At 44.2% G+C, this 16,932-nt stretch overlaps 1 protein-coding gene across 1 annotated transcript in view; it reads left to right on the top strand.

Moving 5' to 3' along the window:
* Positions 1 to 16,932, top strand: part of aopep (aminopeptidase O (putative)) — a 109,019-nt gene that overhangs the window by 76,748 nt on the left and 15,339 nt on the right. Inside the window, exon 15 of the mRNA XM_080433332.1 lies at positions 10,409 to 10,525. Within this exon, the coding sequence (XP_080289458.1) occupies positions 10,409 to 10,525 (117 nt within the window). The remainder of the gene's footprint in view (positions 1 to 10,408; positions 10,526 to 16,932) is intronic.

The following is a 16,932-nucleotide window of genomic DNA, read 5'->3' as shown; positions in this document are numbered from 1 at the left end:
ATATTTGCTGGGTTGATGTGGCCTCAGAGTCAGCAGTCAGTCTCCACAGCGGGCCCACTGTGTCCCTGCTTTCTCAGCTTAACCTGTGAACCATAACCCTGCTGTGACCTCATGCTGCTTTCTGATTGGCCAGGATCTCTGAACCTGATAGCCCTGAGGGAAGATGAGGCTAAAACATTTATATTTTTTAAACGGCTACCGGGGACCTCTAACTCTAACAACCAGCAGCTGATCAAACACACACACACACACACACACACACACACACACACACACACACACACACACACACACACACACACACACATACTGCATATATTCGGCAGGAAGACTAATGAATACACGCATAAATAGCTCTAATGTGTACATAGCTATACACACACACGCACGCGCGCACACACACACACACACACACACACACACACACACACACACACACGGACATGACATACAAGTGCAAAGAAATATATCTGTCACAGACGTCACTGACAACATGAACGAGACAGCGAGCCTTGTTTGTTTATTTCTACATTGACTGCTGAGTGACAGTGTGCGATACGTGTTAGGAATAATAGTCCCCGCTAACACTCATTTTCATGCAGCTGAACATCCCTGACATTTTGACTTGTGTGTGTGTGTGTGTGTGTGTGTGTGTGTGTGTGTGTGTGTGTGTGTGTGTGTGTGTGTGTGTGTGTGTGTGTGTGTGTGTGTGTGTGTGTGTGTGTGTGTGTGTGTGTGTGTGTGTGTGTGTGTGTGTGTGCGTGCGTGCGTGCGTGCGTGCGTGCGTGCGTGCGTGCGTGCGTGCGTGCGTGAGAGAGAGGACTAAGCCGACAAAATCGTCGATTCAAGCAAGTCTTCCTGATTACAAGGTCAGCACTTCAGAACCACCTCTCTCCAAAAACTCTCAATTTAGACTCCTGATTAGCTTGCTTATGGTACACTTCGGCTGATTACACCACACACTGTTGATTGGGTCGATTTTATCAAATTAAATTGAGGAGGAAATGTAGTAGTAGTAGTACAGTGAAGGACTGCATCCAGACTGGATTTGACAGCTGTAATTCATCGCTGAGGTCATCAGTCTGTGATGTGGCCATTATCTCTGACATCATCATGTGCTATACAGTAACAACTGTAACAACTGTGTGTGTGTGTGTGTGTGTGTGTGTGTGTGTGTGTGTGTGTGTGTGTGTGTGTGTGTGTGTGTGTGTGTGTGTGTGTGTGTGTGTGTCAGTCATTCTGCATTATGTCTGCGTCCCATTTTCTCGATAACGTAACGATAATCTTTATTTAGGATCTAAACCTGGTCAGCAGGTTTGTCATCGTGGCTTCTGGGTCTTATCCACCGATTATGCTGCTACTTAATTTCTTATTCTATATTATATTAATTTATGTTGCTTTATATGCCCAAACTGCACGGATAATTATATTTTGCCGTAGCCACGCGTTTTCCTTTCTATCTCCCCTTCATTACTGCCATCCTTTCCGCTAAACTCCCACACACACGCTCTCCTCACGGGGTAGACTCATGCTGGGAGTGGGCCACGCTGCTTAGTGCATGTGATCTATAATTCAATAAAGTCAAGTGGCTGGGAAAGGTAAGCATGTAGACTCTACTCTGAATGTGTCCATTATAGAGATCACCCATTCACAAGCCTCATTTATACTTACGCATTGTGGAATTGTAGATTGGCTATTTTCGGCACGGGACACCGTCGTATACGATGGAGTATAATTTACGCATTACACTTCTGTTCACTGACCCCATTCAGGTTTCGATCACTGTCTCAACTGGAAACCTCAACCATTTTGGGCCATTTATGGCAAGCATCAAATACAATGGCATTGTGAACGGCGCTTTAGAGGGAAATAGAGATTCCAAGAAATAGAATGTTTAATCGCAGCTGTTGAGGCTTCCCAGGCCGACTGGAAGTGAACCTGGTAGCCTCTCACACAGCAGCGATGGTGGCTCACACATTGTGTGACGTGTGACTCGATCAGAACTAAAGCCAAAAAACTGCAGCCTAAATCATTTCTTCTGCAATATGCTGAGCTGGCTGTGCCTGTACTGTCCTGCTGCCAGTCTACAGTATGCCTGGCCATCTGCACCGCCTTACACTGCATTTCAATTATCCGCAGGTGTATCGGGCAGTTAATACGGCAAATTAAATGTTGCGTGCGTGTGTGTGCGCAGCTGTGTGGTTTTGTAGTTGTTTGGTAGCTTCTTCATGAGTCCTAAGGCCTGTCAGTACCGTTATTGTTACAGATGGGAACATTGAACCCTTAAAATAGAGGGTGAAAAAAACAAAGATGGAGAGAACGAGAGAGAGAGAAAGGAGGAGAGGGGAGGGCGGGGCCAGACAAACAGAGACAGGACCAGTGAAAAGCCCGTTTGAAAGGGAGTTGGTATGGAGACCGAGAGGGAATCAAGCGAGGGGCGCAGACAGTGGTGGAGACAGAGGGAGAGAGAGACAGAAAGGGAGGGATTTGTGGGAAAAGAAAGAGTGAAACCTAAGTACCTGAGGCGTGGGCAGAGGCCTTTAGCAGCCGGTGCCAGAATGTGTTTTTACGAGCCTGCGGTCAGACAGAAATAAAAGGCAGCCGAGCGGCTGAATGGCATCAGTGAGAGACATACACACACACACACACACACACACACACACACACACACACACACACACACACACACACACACACACACACACACACACACACACACACACACACGCGCATGGTTCCATGGCCCCCTTCAGAAATCACAGTTTGGTTTAATAATGTCACAGTTATTTGATGTCTCCCACCCCCATAATGCAGTGTGACTGAACGAGTGCTCTGAGACAGCGCATAAAGCCCACTGGAGAGGAGGAGGACGCGAGGGGGGGGCGGTGGGATTTTCTGGGGTAGAAAGCTTTGGGAACACCTCTGTTTTCCCTTTTAAAAAGCAACAAGGGGATTGAAAGCAATTCGGCGCTGCTCACTGAAGTCGTTATGTGGCTTTTTACGCCCCGTCAGCCCTGCAGTTGACTCCTTCACACATGTTCTCCCATGCTCTTTCTCTCCCACTGTCTCTTCTTCTTCACACATATTGTAACGTTCAACTTCTCTGCTATCTCATCCCCCCACCCCCCCCCCCCCCACCCCTGTCTTGTTTTTCTCTTTTCGCTCATCATTCTTTCTCCACCTTCTGGCAAACGCCTTATCTATTCTCTTCCTTCTTATTCTTGCAGCTCTCAAAGCTGCAATCTAGAACTTATTTGAATCAATAAAACGTTATTTTAACCACCTGTAAAGTATGTCAGTACAATTTAACTATTACATGTGCAGTGGTTGGAAGTAGTCTCCCTTCTCTTCCATTGAGACATTTATACCCTGGTGTAGTTGGAAAGGGCACCTACTGCTTGACGATTAGGCTGGTACTGCCTGAAGCACATAAGCGCAATAGGGTCCCGGTTCGATCCCCGGGTTAGTGTCGAAGTGTCCTTGATCAAGACAACCCTTAATTGCTCCTGATGAGCAGGTTGGTCGTTTCCTCAGCTGTCAGTGTGTGAATGGTTGAATATATATATATAATGCACATTGTGAAGGGCTTTGGATAAAGGTGCTATATAAATGCATCATTTGCCATTTACCAATATCTCCCCTGGCCAAACAGAGTTTGCCTCTTGACTGATAGTTCCAATCCTGGGTAGGACATAAAAGTTACAGATTGCATATTTAAATGGTAGGAACTTTAAACAGATTTTTAACCTGAACGCTGTCGTTCTTAATAGTGAGGACGACGCGTGTATATTTTTGCACACTGGCTGCGCAGAGAGCGCATAGAGTGCTGATCCGCTTTTGACACACAGAACGTATTTGGGCAGTGTTTTACTGTATCTGTGTTATATGAATTGTTACTTTCAGTGGACATATATTCTTGGACATAATTTCAGTGACTGGGGTAGCTCAGTGGAGCACTCGCCTTTAAACCAAAATGTACTGGATTCGATCCCAAGCACCGCCAACTCAGCACATGAGTAGCACAGCACAGCAATCCATCTCCCCTTTTCAATGGGTCTTGCCATTTGAAAATGATTTCAACATCATTCCCGGATGATGCCGACTATAAGCCACTCTGACTATATTTTCCCTTGTCCTCCTCCACAGTTAGAACAATAGGATTCAGGTTACACCATCTGCTTTTTTAAGACATGACATTAGAGTCGTGTGTGCATTTGTGTGTACAAATGTAACCAAATGGACCCATCATCTCTCAGATTTAAATTTACACTGAGGATTTTACTGTGTGTAGACAGAGAGAGCAACAGGTCACAAATGGAGAACACACAGTGACAGACAGAACGTGACCGATGGTCCGAGAAAATCAATGTTGTCAGCATCTGAAGGCATCATCACTCCATTAATAAGGACGTCCTCTCTCTCTTTCTTTCTCTCTCTCACACTCTGTCTGTCTGTCTGTCTTTCTTACACACACACACACACACACACACACACACACACACACACACACACACACACACACACACACACACACACACACACACACACACACACATCACAGAGTGGTACCCAATGTCGTTGCCATGGAAATAATGAACTCTGAAGTAATCTACACTGTAAAATCCTCAGTGCTAATTTCACTCCCAGAGTTTTCAAATGGAACCAAATGGACCCGTACGGGTTCCATTTGTAAACTCTGGGAGTCTTCTTTTTTTCACAGTGTACAGGGACAGCCAGATAACAAAGCATTCAGCGGGAGCTATTCACTCTGCCTTTATCACAGCACCATTGATGTTAAGGTTAAAAGTCAAAGTCTACTCACTATAAAGCCTCTATTGGGTGTGTGTGTGTGTGTGTGTGTGTGTGTGTGTGTGTGTGTGTGTGTGTGTGTGTGTGTGTGTGTGTGTGTGTGTGTGTGTGTGTGTGTGTGTGTGTGTGTGTGTGTGTGTGTGTGTGTGTGTGTGTGTGTGTGTGTGTGTGTGTGTGTGTGTGTGTGTGTGTGCGTGCGTGCGCCCATGCAAAAGACTACAGAGTCTTCATTTTTGTACTGGACAAATACAACAAATCTTATACAACAACACTGGCATTGCCTTATAGATACTCCCACGTGAGCATGCTTGCACACACACACACACACACACACACACACACACACACACACACACACACACACACACACACACACACCACATGGCACAATTTCTCTCTTTTGGGCTGGCTGTAAATCGGTATATTTAGGAACAGACTTAATTTCCTGTGTTTGCTAAACATGTCAGACGCTTCCTTTACCATTGTGCTACTTGCTGTCACTCAATGACACAAACTGTACATTTGTGGGTGTGTGTGTGTGCGTTCGTGCGCGTGCGTGCGTGTGTGTGTGTGTTTGTGTGCGACAGAGAAAGAAAGGCACAGTAGCCATTGTCCTATAGAGGTTTAGAGGTCACAGTGTGCTGGGTGTTTCTGTGGCATAATTCTCTGAGGTCCTGTGAGGCTAGTCTCTATATAGAGACAGTGTAACTCACCTTTATCCAGGGGCTTGTCCCGGGGAATACTCTGTGTGCAGTGTGTGTGTGTGTGTGTGTGTGTGTGTGTGTGTGTGTGTGTGTGTGTGTGTGTGTGTGTGTGTGCGTGCGTGTGCGTGAGAGAGAGAGATTGTGTATTGTGTGAATTTTTCTCCAGTAACATTCCGTAGCTTTGACGGACAGCATGGGAATGAAGTGTTTCTTTCATGTGGCTAAACGTTCTGGTGTGTGTGTGCGTGCGTGAGTGTGTGTGTGTGTGTGTGTGTGTGTGTGTGTGTGTGATGAGATCCGTTCACATGGAGTGGTGTTTAGGAGCGAGATAGGAGGATACGTTTCACCCTTTTAGTGGAAAAGTGCTTTCAGCACCGCACTATTAAAGGCTATTGTTAGAGTTGGGTCTGACCCGGTCATCACATCAAACCCTCCGTGTGTGTGTGTGTGTGTGTGTGTGTGTGTGTGTGTGTGTGTGTGTGTGTGTGTGTGTGTGTGTGTGTGTGTGTGTGTGTGTGTGTGTGTGTGTGTGTGTGTGTGTGTGTGTGTGTGTGTGTGTGTGTGTGTGTGTATTGTCTAATAACAGGGTATTCTGCCATGGAGCTCACCTTTGCCCCTCTGGACAATTCACTCGTGGGCAGATGTGCACCTACAGTATACTGTACACGCAAGCACACACGCACGCACGTGCATAAAGGTACATGGGTAGAGTGGTCTCGTGATGAAGACTCAAACACTCCAGCAGTGGTGGAAAGTAACTGTACTGTACTTAAGTACAATTCTGAGGTACTTTTACTTTACTGGAGTATTTCCAATTTTCAATAATTTTACTTCTACTCCACATCTCAGAGGCAAATAATGTACTTTTACTCCACTACAACTATTTGAAAATGTTAGTTACTAGTTACTTTGTTGATTTTGATTATCATTACAAAACGTACCTTAACCACTTCAGCCCTATTTAAACTCTTTGGCTATTTGAAAATAGCCGATCTACAAGCTCACATTCTGCATTATGAGTACTTTTACTCTTTGGTACTTTAAGTGTAAGTGTTTCTACATTGGAATATTGATACTTTTACTTAAGTAAAAGATGTGAGTACTTCTTCTCCAGGAGGCTGCATGGTGGAGTCGCTGTGATGCAATAATGTGTGCAGTAATGACTCACTCTCAGTGATGGAAAAAGTACTCACATTCTTTACTTAAGTAAAAGTAAATCAATACTGCAATATAGAAATACTCTGTTACAAGTAAAAGTCCGAAATTCAAAATGTTCCGAAAGTAAAAGTACTCATAATGCAAAATGTCCAATTTTAAGTTTTCAAATGTATGCAAATATTTAGAAAATAGCAGATCTACAAGCTCACAATGCGTCGCATCGCGGCGCATTGTGAGCTTGTAGATCGGCTATTTTCAAATGGCCGAAACGTACATAGGGCTGAAGTGGTTAATCTATGTTTTGTAATATTAATCTAAATCTATAAAGTAACTAGTAACTAAAGTTTTCAAATAAATGTAGTGGAGTAAAAGTACAATATTTGGATCCGAGAGGTAGTGGAGTGGAAGTAAAAGTATTGGAAATTGGAAATACTCAAGTAAAGTACAAATACCTCAACATTTTACTCAAGTACAGTACTTAGGTAAATGTACTTCCACCACTGTCTAAAGGTAGAGAGACACTGTGTGTTCATGCTCTCCTCAACCACTTGAACCCTAGTGCCCCCTATTCCCGGGGGAACATTGGCCGGAAATAGCCGGATCTACAAGCTCACAACGCGTCACATACAGCTATACAGCATGTGTTCATCTGTGTGTGTGCATTATTATTAGTGTATTTGTGTGTGTAAAAAGGCTGTGTTCCTCCTGCTAATGACTCCTGGCCTGCTTTGTGGATTATGGATCAGTGTGTGTTCATTAGTGATGCTGTGTGTGCAGTGATGCTGTGTGTGTGTGTGTGTGTGTGTGTGTGTGTGTGTGTGTGTGTGTGTGTGTGCGTGTGCGGGTGGGACAGTGCTGATGGTGTTGTTGCTCTTGTTTTGACATCACCATGGAGAAGTTATTTGTGGGTAGGCACACATGCTTTTCGGTCTGCTGTGTGTGTGTGTGTGTCCGTCCGCCCGCCTGCCCGCCCGCCCGCATGTGTCATAGTCACAATCACAGCGTAAGCTGGAGAAGCTTTTTCCTGGTGACATTACAGGGACAAAAAAAAAACGTATTAGCGTGCCAATATACCTAAATACATACAGGCACACATGGACATCCAGACCCTGTGTTTAGTGTAAAAGGATGCGTGTGTGTGGTTGCGTGTGTGCATGTGAACCGTGAAGAGTGCATTGGAGTGTCTAAGAGCACTTTTATTGATCTGGACTCCTCTCACTTTTCAAAGGGCTTGAGGGTAGAGAAAGCATGGGTGGGCCCCACAGAGACCCTTAGAGATGGAGGGTCCATCCAGACTACACTCAGCCCTCACAAAATGGAGGGAGGGAGGGGGGGAGGGAGGGAGGGAGGGAGAGAGAGGTCATGAGGCAGAGAGGATAAAGAGCGAAAGATTGGAATTCCGAGTTTCCACTGCATGGGTTAGATGACCGTAAGGGTGTGAGTCGGTGTGTGTGTGCACACGTGTGTGTGTGTGTGTGTGTGTGTGTGTGTGTGTGTGTGTGTGTGTGTGTGTGTGTGTGTGTGTGTGTGTGCATGCATGTGTGTGCATTGTACACACGGGCGTGCTCCTCCATACTATCTATATACTGTATATATGCATGTGTGTGTAGGCTTATCAGTGTGTGGGTGTGTGTGTGTGTGTGTGTGTGTGTGTGTGTGCGCGCGCGCAGTAGCGTTGTTTAACTTGACCATCTGCCAGCTACTGTCTGAATGTTATTCCTGCAGCTACATGCTGAAATACTTCCTCTTCTCGAGGAGTGCGCTGGCGTTTCCCAGCAGCGCTGTGGGAAGAAAATACTACTGAGAAAAAATAAATACACTCTGTGAGTGAAATTATGGAAAGAGAAACAACGCAGTTTGAATCTTAATCCTCATCAAAGACATATCAGTTTAGTATGCTCTCTAAATCCTGATGTCTCTTGCTAATCTTAAAAGCACATGGGAAGATGACAGGATTGTCTGATGATGATGATGATGATGATGAATGGAGATGCATTTTGAACTCGCTTCACTTCCTCTAATATTTGTGCAATGCAAAGCTTTCTGCAAAGCAACATTCTCCACAGATCTCATTACACGACTGCTACTGTAGGTTGGACAAAATATTGCTTCTGTAGATGCAAGCAATGCCAAGCGTATTCATATTCTGTGGGCCTGCCCCAGTTCAACTAACTACTGTATTTGACAGAAATATCTGAAAATAAAAATTTACTAACTGCTTATGTCTGACAATAACAATAGATGTTTCTGCTTGTACAAAGTGAATAAAGAGATTATAAAAAGAAGAAAAACTTTACAGCTAAGGACTCCTCTGAGAAGGTTAATGTGTGACTAGAGGGCCTTCTGTCAATCCTTTCTAATAATAATAATAATATCTCAGATTAATATTGCGCTTCCCTAAGTACTCAGTCGCTTTGCATGAGAGAAAAAAGCATTGCTAAAAGAATAAAATGAATTGTGTTTAAAAGTAAAAACAATGAAATGTAAAAATGACATGGGTGCTGGGGGTTAGCTGGGGTAACGAGTCTGAAGAGGTGGGTTTTTGAGGGCCGTTTTTTAAGAATGGGAGGCTGGAGGCCTCTTTGATGTGGTTAGTTAGAGAGAGTGTTCCCCATGGAGGGAGCAGCAACTACAGGTCGCTGACTACTACTCTCTCTGGTATACAGTGCTCTCTCCTGAGTCTACTCTTTACCGATTCTCTCTCTCTCTCTCTCTCTCTCTCTCTCTCTCTCTCTCTCTCTGTGTGTCTCTATCACGCTCATCTCCACTATTCCTCCTTATTCACACATTATTCTCTATGGAACCTACAGCTTTTAATTGTGTCCCAAAGAGGGACCAGAGAGAGAGAGAGGGATGGAGTAGGAGGGGGGTATTCCAGGGAGAGACGGGCAAGGCTGGGCACAGTTTTTGACAACACGTGGGTCCCTCCCCTGGGGGATGAAGTTACTCTCCCACGGCGCTGCCCACACCCTTGGAACAACCCTCTCAATCGGCCTCTGATTCATAATGGCGTCTTTAATAGATATTATTTTTCTTACATTCCGAGAACCTACAGAGGGAAAAAAATTTAATAAAAGAGGCTCTTTTTTGGGGGGTAATTACAGTGTTATCTCTGAGCCGTGGTAAGGTGCTTGGTGAGCAGATTATTAGAGGAGGCGCACTTCATTTTTCACTCTGCCTGGCTGCCTTTTCATTCCTCCCCCGGTTTCCCCCTCCGTCTGTCTCCTTGTCCTCATCCTAACCTTCCCTCTGCCGCGTCTTCTCGCCTTTGTAATGATGTTAGTCTAATGGTTTTCTGTTTGGGAAAACACTGGCTTTATCATATTTATTTAATCATCGTTCCTGCTCTCTTTTTATTATGCCGCAGTTGGCTACCATATTAAAGCCACTATTAATAACTCGACGAATACGGATGTGGGATTTTCTTTTTTTTTTCTCCAATAATCCCAGCAGCAAAAAATAAATAAAAGCGATCTAATAAATTTCATATGAAGTCAAATTAATGTAAACATAATTTTTGCAGGGGTGAATGAATGTAATATGTGTGTAATTTTGCTGGTCTAGTAGTTTGAAGTCACTGGCGTGTGATGAATGCCTGCAGAGGAGCGTGGTTATTACTGCGTGTGTGAGGTGATCGATTTCACAGATTGTTTTTTTCGCCCCAGCACAACTTTTCTATTATTCTGCGTCAGGAGACACAATTAAACTCATCCCCGCTCTGCTCTGGTTGCCTATAGGTGTCGTCAGACCAGCTGGTGCTGCTATTGGAGCTCCTGCTGGAGGAGGCGGAGCTAAGTGTGACATCACTACGCTCACTGGAGAGAACCTACTGCCTTCAGAAGCAGGACGCTGAGGTAGGACCGCACGCACGCACGCACGCACGCACGCACGCACGCACGCACGCACGCACGCACGCACGCACGCACGCACGCACGCACGCGCGCGCGCGCACACACACACACACACACACACACACACGCACACACACACACACATCATACTATACTTGCAAGGAGGACATCAGCATTTTATGGCAGAATCCTACCTATAAATGTCTAACCCCAACCTGTATCTTTTCCTTATTGTATGTCTAACCCTTTTTTTCTCTCTTTTTTATTTTTTACCATAAAACAACCATTTGTCTTGTGACGACCAGGAAAATGGTCCTGACAATGTCTATTGTTCTAATTCTACTGTACTTGCTTGGACATTTGGCCTTCACAAGTACAGTAGTACAAGTACACACACACACACACACACACACACACACACACACACACACACACACACACACACACACACACACACACACACACAGTACAGTACACACAACGACCGGGGAGCAAATACAGTAACTCTTTCCGTCTTTCATACACAGACACACAGGTCCTTGCCAATGTTATGTCTTCCAATAATAAACATTGTTTAAAAAGTTTCGCCCTCCCTTCCCATCCCAGAGGCAGAGGCAGAGGGCTCAGCAAAGGGTAGTAAATTCAGCTTTAATAGCAACCCTCTTCTTTACAGCCACTATTACTGACTAAATCCCCCAAGTATTCTCTTCATGTTTTAGCGCAGCACAGAGTTCCTTAATGGCACTATTATAGGCTTAGACTTTAATCGTGTGTGTGTGTGTGTGTGTGTGTGTGTGTGTGTGTGTGTGTGTGTGTGTGTGTGTGTGTGTGTGTGTGTGTGTGTGTGTGTGTGTGTGTGTGTGTGTGTGTGTGTGTGTGTGTGTGTGTGTGTGTGTGTGTGTGTGTGTGTGTGTGTGCGCGCGTGCGTGCGTGCGTGTTTTGCAGCTGTGTGTGTCGGCGGCTTAAATGTTCTTTACTGTACGGTGCTGTGAGGAGGGTGAATGTGAAAACACAGCTGCGGTGCAGCCAGTAAAGTGTACGTATTAAGCTCCGTCATAAACACATGCCTCGTCTTGAAGAGAATAATTCAATACATATTTCCTCTCTTTATGGGCACTTATTAATTATATGAGCTGTTTTGTTGCGAGATTGAGGTATAGAATGCCATTCAGGTGTTGGATGGCCATACTGTATATAGTGGTTGGTGTTACCACATCGCACTGAATCTGGAACTTATATACTATAATGGAGCAAAATGCTTTTAAACGGCATGTTTCAATGACCCAGACTCTTCCACGGTATGTTAAAACATTTCGGGTTTTCTTTTCTATTTGAAGTGTTAAGGTAGGAATGGATAAAAACCGTAAGAGATAATATATTTGAAAGAAATACAGTACAGAATTAGATACAGTTGTCAGATTGTGTTTGATTATTTTGTGTGTGTGTGTGTGTGTGTTGTCTGTTATCAGATTTTCTAGATGCAACCCATTTAATGCGGCTTCCAGAACAGAAAAAGATTTGAGTCTAAATGTGGGTCCACATTTAGATTAACTATATCCTTCCATGGCCTCTGTAGTTTGCCCTGACTGTCTGGGACAAAACAAAACAAAAAACTAGCTAAAAATATACAGGGCCATTTTGCACATAGTCATGCACTGGTCTTGCATGAGCACACACACGCACGTGTGCTCGCGCACGCACAGACACACACGCGCGCGTGCACACGCACACACACACACACACACACACACGTACGCAGGCACGCACTTACATACAAGCACCTTGGCTGAAGCCAATGGTCCAGCCCTAATGTTAGTAATCTTATTCAGACAAGGTTAATCACTAACTTCCCCCCTTATAAATGTGGCCATTTATTCTCCCTCTCCCACTCCGTCTCTCTGTTTGTCTCCTTCTGATTCCATCTGGGGTGTGAAGTAACTACATGAAGTACATTTACTCAAGTACTGTACTTAAGTATAATTTTGAGGTATTTTTACTTTATTGGAGTATTTCCAATTTTCAGTACTTTTACTTACTTTTACTACTCCACTACATCTCAAAAGCAAATATTGTACTTTTACTCCTCTACAATTTTTTGTTACGACTCGAGTTACTTTTGATTATTATTACAAAACATACATTAACCACTTTAAAAACACTATATACATTTCAGCCATTTGAAAATAGCCGATCTACAAGATCTCTTGTAGATCTGCTATTTTCTAAAGATTTTCATGCATTTGAAAACTTGTGAAATGGGACTTTCAGCATAATGAAGTACATTTTGATACCTTTGTACTTTTACTCAAGTCAATTTTGAATCCCGGACGTTGACTTGTAACAGAGTATTTCTACACTGCCGTATTGATTTAGAGTACTTTATCCACCACTGGATTCCGTTCACCTCCTGGCCCACTTCGTAAGCTTTACTTTGCACATTACCGCATGCCTCTGGGAAGATGGATGATGAATTTGTTTGAAAGTCTTGGCATATACAGGCCTGAGTGCACGACGGACCCAATAGACCCCGACTGTTTACATCTTGGAAATGGGCTGTCCAGAGTGGACCAAAATGTGATTACAGGAATATGTTACAGTTAGTGCCTGGCATTTAACAATGTATGTCAAGTTCAACTCAGTAGCATGACGCCCCAAAAGATACAAGCTGGAACCTGACCGTTTTGAGGTATAATAGCTTATATTAAGCTACAACTGTGTGAAAAGATATGTGAATTATTATTAACCCATTGAATCCGGGAACGCATGTTTGTCATTCTTTGGCTATTCAAAAATAGCAGACATACAAGCTCATACGTAGCGCGGTACCGAGTGCCGCACTATGAGTTTGTAGATCTGCTATTTTTGAAAAATCGTGAAAATATGTGCAAATCTTTGAATGTATTTATGTGTGTATACATTTGTAAAATATTTAGCTCCAGGGATGCCCCAGAAGCAAAGATTTGAGTTACAAATGTTCGCTTAAAAAAACATATATACTCAAAGATTTGCACAATTTTTCACGATTTTTCAGGAATAGCAGATCTACAAGCTCATAGCGTGGCACTCGGTGCTGCGCTATGAGCTTGTACAGATCTGCTATTTTTGAATAGCCAAAGACATCTAAAATAACAGAGATGCGTCCCCGGATTGAATGGGTTAATATCTCTTGACTTTATAAGGTACTCACTTTAACGTCTTCGCTTTCATTTCAGTTGTGATGTTATGCAGATTGTATACGGTAGCTAATGAAGTATTGTGAGTGAAATCCTATAATCCACTTAAGATTGTTAACTCCTTGTTTAGTAAACTGTGTGTGTGTGTGTGTGTGTGTGTGTGTGTGTGTGTGTGTGTGTGTGTGTGTGTGCGTGCTTGCGTGTGTGATAGCGAAAGGAAACATGTGAATGACCATGAATATATGTGCAGTGGGGGGGGGCTGCTCTGTGAACATTGTGAGTGACCATGAATACATGACTGTGTGCGTCTGTGCGTGCGTGCATGTCTGTGTGCGTGCATGCATGACATGTGTGTGTGTGCGCGCACACCTGTCTGTCTGTCTGTCTGTCTGTCTGTTTGCGAGCAGGAGCATGTGTTTGCATGTATGAGAGTAAGAGTGCGTGACTTTGGCTGAATTCCCTTCATGTGAGTCTCATGTGATGTGTGTGCATGTGTGCGCACACGTATTTGTATAGGCATGGAAGTGCATGAATGTATGCATTTTTTGGCGCTTGTGTGTGTGTGTGTGTGTGTGCGTGTGCGTGTGTGCGTGTGCGTGTGCGTGTGTGTGTGTGTGCACTCAGAGGCCATCTGTCGGTCAAGCACACTGGACACATTGTGCCAGCATGGCCCCTTGCTGCCTAGGTCAGGTTTACCCCTCCAATCACTGTAAACTCCACAGGGCCACATCAAGCAGGTCCTGCAACACAGGACCCCCCCCCCCCCACCCCCCATGTTTTCACTCAACACTAGATATCTTAGCTGAAAAGAGCCGATGTACAAGCTCAAAGCGCGACTCATTGTGAGCTTGCAGATCTGCTATATTTTCGCCGAATGTTAGCCACAGAATAGGGATGCAAGGTTCAAGTGGTTAAGTTCTACGTCTGCAGTCTGCTTTTCACTCCTTTCTCTCGCAGCAGGTTTAGGTTTGCCTATAGTACAAACCTACAAACTGTTCCTTTTCCAATAGTTTTATATAAGGTCTGTGCATGCAGAGCACACACACACACACACACACACACACACACACACACACACACACACACACACACACTAGTACACACTGTGCTATGTGCTGTAGGACCTACCTACAGTACATCATGTTAGCACATAGTAGCTAACATGTTAAGTTAGCTACGTAACACACATTATGTTGCACGTCAGATTTAGCACGTGTGAATGTACATATTTGTTGCATTGCTGTACAATACGTGCATGCTTGTAGGTGTGTGTTGGGGGGTGAGGGGGTTATGGGGTGATGGTGTGCGTGCAGTGATAAATGGAGGAATGTCCCTGTGTAATTTTGTGTGTGTGTGTGTGTGCCTTGAGAGAGAGAGAGGGAGAGAGAGGCCCAGGAAGGGAAGACAGGCAGAGTATAGAGGGGTGTAAAGGAGAGGGGCACCAGGCAGCTGCTCCAGCCGCCCCAGGGCTCTCCCCAGGAATGTAACCCAGTGCAAAGAACAGCTGCTGGGGCTACATGGGCCAGAAGAGCAGGGCTGGTGCTGGAGGGTGCAGATAGAGACACACACACATGCGCATGCCCACACACACACACACACGCATGCGCACGCACGCACGCACACACACACAAGAGAATATCACGGTAAATCACATTACCACACAGGGTACCGTTTTAGAGTTACGTTATTAAACAAAGTGGAACAGGTACTTTTCTTTCATGCAATGCATGCATCATTATTCAGATTGTAAAGTGTGTGTGTGTGTGTGTGTGTGTGTGTGTGTGTGTGTGTGTGTGTGTGTGTGTGTGTGTGTGTGTGTGTGTGTGTGTGTGTGTGTGTGTGTGTGTGTGTGTGTGTGTGTGTGTGTGTGTGTGTGTGTGTGTGTGTGTGTGTGTGTGTGTGTGTGTGTGTGTTAAACAAACAGCGTTCCAGAGGGAGAGAGAATTAGATGGATGGATAGATAGATAGATAGATAGATAGATAGATAGATATATACAGATAGATAGATAGATATATCGGTAGGTAGGTAGATAGGTCACCTTCTCCTCTCCGCATGTTGCAGCCTGTAACACAAGCAGATTTCATAATCAGGAGCCAGATAGCGGTGAGAAGAGAGAGAGAGGAGAAAAGGAAGCTCTTCAGAGGCCAATTAAAACAAATGTTTATTTAGCAGTCTGCGGAGGTGATGGCTGTATCCAGATGAGTCTGTTGTCACCAAAGCATTGCTCCACCTCCGTTCCAAGGCAGCATACACACAGTACAGTACAGAACACCCTTAACCACTTAACCCTTTAAGACCTACAAATGTCTTCTAAATCCTAACAGTTTTCTGAAAACACTTATGTTGCTATAATATCCAGGGACCCCCCAGAAGCAGAGTTACAAATGTTCGCTTTAAAAAAATCTACAAGCTCATAGCTTGTATGTCTGCTATTTTTGAATAGCCAAAGTATAAAATAATGGTTAAAGTGGTTAAAATCTAAAAGGACTGATTGTTTCCGTCCGACTGATTGTTTCTCCAAAAATTGGTAATTTTTGGCCAATATTCTCCTCAGAATATGGATGCTGCTGTGCAAGTGGTTAAAGGAGAGCTTCACCACTTTTGTACAGGTGCTGGCTTTTACCGATGACCAGTCAAGTTCTCAGCGTTCTCAGTGTCTAAACGTATTGCGCCTTTGATCCTTTGCCCGCAGACACGCACAGTGGCTACAGTTCTGCCTGTTAGTTTGTCCACCGCAGAAGGATGTCAGAATGCACCACTGTGAGGCTGTAGTCAACTAGGAACATTGGCAGCCAGGTCTCGGCAAAGTACTCCTCTAATGCACTGGTTCTCAAAGTGGGGTCCAGGGACCCCCAGGGGTCCTTGAGGGGGTTCCAGGGGGTTCCCTATTTTATTTTCCGGCTGTTAATTTTTTTTTAAATATTTTGAAAAATGTTAAGAAATGTTGACAGATACCTTATGGGGGTCCTTAGCACAACATATGTTCAAAGGTGGGGGGGGGGGTGGACAAATACAGTATCAATTTGGGTGACCTTGACATGTGTGACTGAGAACCACTGCTAATGGACATGTAACATAAAGTTGATAATAAACTAAGAAAAGTTATTATTTAATCACAAGCTCTTTTTAATACTAAAAAAAGCACACAGACACACTTAAACACTTTCACTTTGAAACTTTTTCAAAGAATAGCTGAAAAAAGCAGATCTACAAGCCTCACAATGTGAGATTACACA

The sequence above is a fragment of the Gymnoscopelus braueri genome, assembly GCF_963280865.1.
Source record: "Gymnoscopelus braueri genome assembly, chromosome: 7".
Lineage (NCBI taxonomy): Eukaryota > Metazoa > Chordata > Actinopteri > Myctophiformes > Myctophidae > Gymnoscopelus > Gymnoscopelus braueri.
Note: the sequence above shows the minus strand (reverse complement) of the source record. Positions and strands in the feature narration are given on the sequence as shown.